At 46.0% G+C, this 1,376-nt stretch overlaps 1 protein-coding gene across 2 annotated transcripts in view; it reads right to left on the bottom strand.

Annotated features, from left to right (window-relative positions):
- Nucleotides 1–209: 209 nt before the first annotated feature.
- Nucleotides 210–1,376, bottom strand: part of C1QTNF4 (C1q and tumor necrosis factor related protein 4) — a 2,050-nt gene continuing 883 nt past the window's right edge. Inside the window, exon 2 of one of the 2 annotated variants that reach the window (XM_019519220.1) lies at nt 210–1,172. In XM_019519220.1, coding sequence (XP_019374765.1) covers nt 630–1,172 — 543 coding nt within the window. In that variant the 3' untranslated portion in view covers nt 210–629. Of the gene's footprint in view, nt 1,202–1,376 lie in introns of both variants that reach the window. The other variant, XM_019519219.1, reaches the window with a different exon arrangement.

The raw sequence follows: 1,376 nt of genomic DNA, 5'->3' as shown, positions 1-1,376 counted from the left end.
TGATTTTATTAGGGCATTGTGATGGGCAGCCCAATTTTTTTGTAGACCGCCCCAGAAGTTGAAGTGTAATTCGAGCCCTGGATACTCCAACCCATAAAACAGATCACACAGTCACAGCACCTCTCTCTCAATCTGAGTCAGTCCCTTAGGCAGCCACATGCTCACAAATCCCAAATTTAACAACAGATCCTTGTCTCAGTATATCCTGCATCTTTTCTTGTGCATGTTTATTAAGTTCATTTCCATTACATTTGTCCCCGCACCCCCAGTATACAATGAATGTTACCAGATCCTTTCCCTCTGAGCAGGGATATCTTTATAGTATTCCTGCAGTGGCTCCCTGACTTATAGCACTTCATTTCACTTCCCTCCCCCTGTCTCCAAACTACTTCATGCTTTATGCATAAATCAAACAGCAACACTGAACACACACATACACTCTGTAAAGATCATTCTATGGATGAACAACAGAAAGCAATGGCCCTGCAGCCACGGCACAAACATGCAGCATAAGGAAACACACATTAACATGCTGGTTAACATTGTCATGTACAGGATGATGTCCAACAAGGATCCACACCCAAGTCCACTGTATCTCGGTTTCACTTATGCTCCTTGAATGCCTGTATTTAGATTTTGGGCCCCTGGGCTGAACTGGCACTAGGAAGCAGCTTTGGCTGAACCTCTGGATAGATCAGGAAACCTGTGAAAGTGATGTATTTGCCATGGTTGCTGTAGGCACCATAGCCGTCATGCTGGTGGCTATATAGCCAGATGGTGTCTCCATAGTGCAGAGGCAGCATGATGCTCTGGCTTTGCATCTCTCGCCTCTTGGAGTGGTTGTCATCATAGATCATAGCCTGAACTTCATTGTGGTTCTTCATCAGTTTCACTGACATGGTCTTAAAAGGCATTTTGCCAATGGTGAAAGAAAAATAATATGCACCAGGCACACGGCACAAGAAGATGCCACTTGAGGAATTGAAATCCCTCCCAATGTTCACAAACTCTGTGTCAAACGTGATTGGCTCATGCTGGGTCTGTTTCTCATCTGTCCCCAAAAGGCTTTGTGTGCGGGCAACAGAAAATGCAGAGCGGGGGTCTTGTATTCTGGCTGGTTCATCAGACAGCATGTGTACTTCTGAGGCTTCATTCTGCTCTCCTGGAAGTTGCTGAATGGCACGATGAAGTGGCTCTGCACCTCCTGCCAGCTCCTGAGAGGTTACACTGTTTTGGAAGTAGGAAGAGGTGTCTGGATAAATGAGATAGCCATTGAAAGTTGTGTACGGGCCTGCATTGCTGTAGAGGGCATATTTGGGATCTCCATGTAAACGCAGCCAGACTGTGTCACCATAGTCCAACTGCAGCATGGCACT

This window comes from Gavialis gangeticus, unplaced genomic scaffold (genome assembly GCF_001723915.1).
Source record: "Gavialis gangeticus isolate Ggan-Ray unplaced genomic scaffold, GavGan_comp1, whole genome shotgun sequence".
Lineage (NCBI taxonomy): Eukaryota > Metazoa > Chordata > Crocodylia > Gavialidae > Gavialis > Gavialis gangeticus.
Note: the sequence above shows the minus strand (reverse complement) of the source record. Positions and strands in the feature narration are given on the sequence as shown.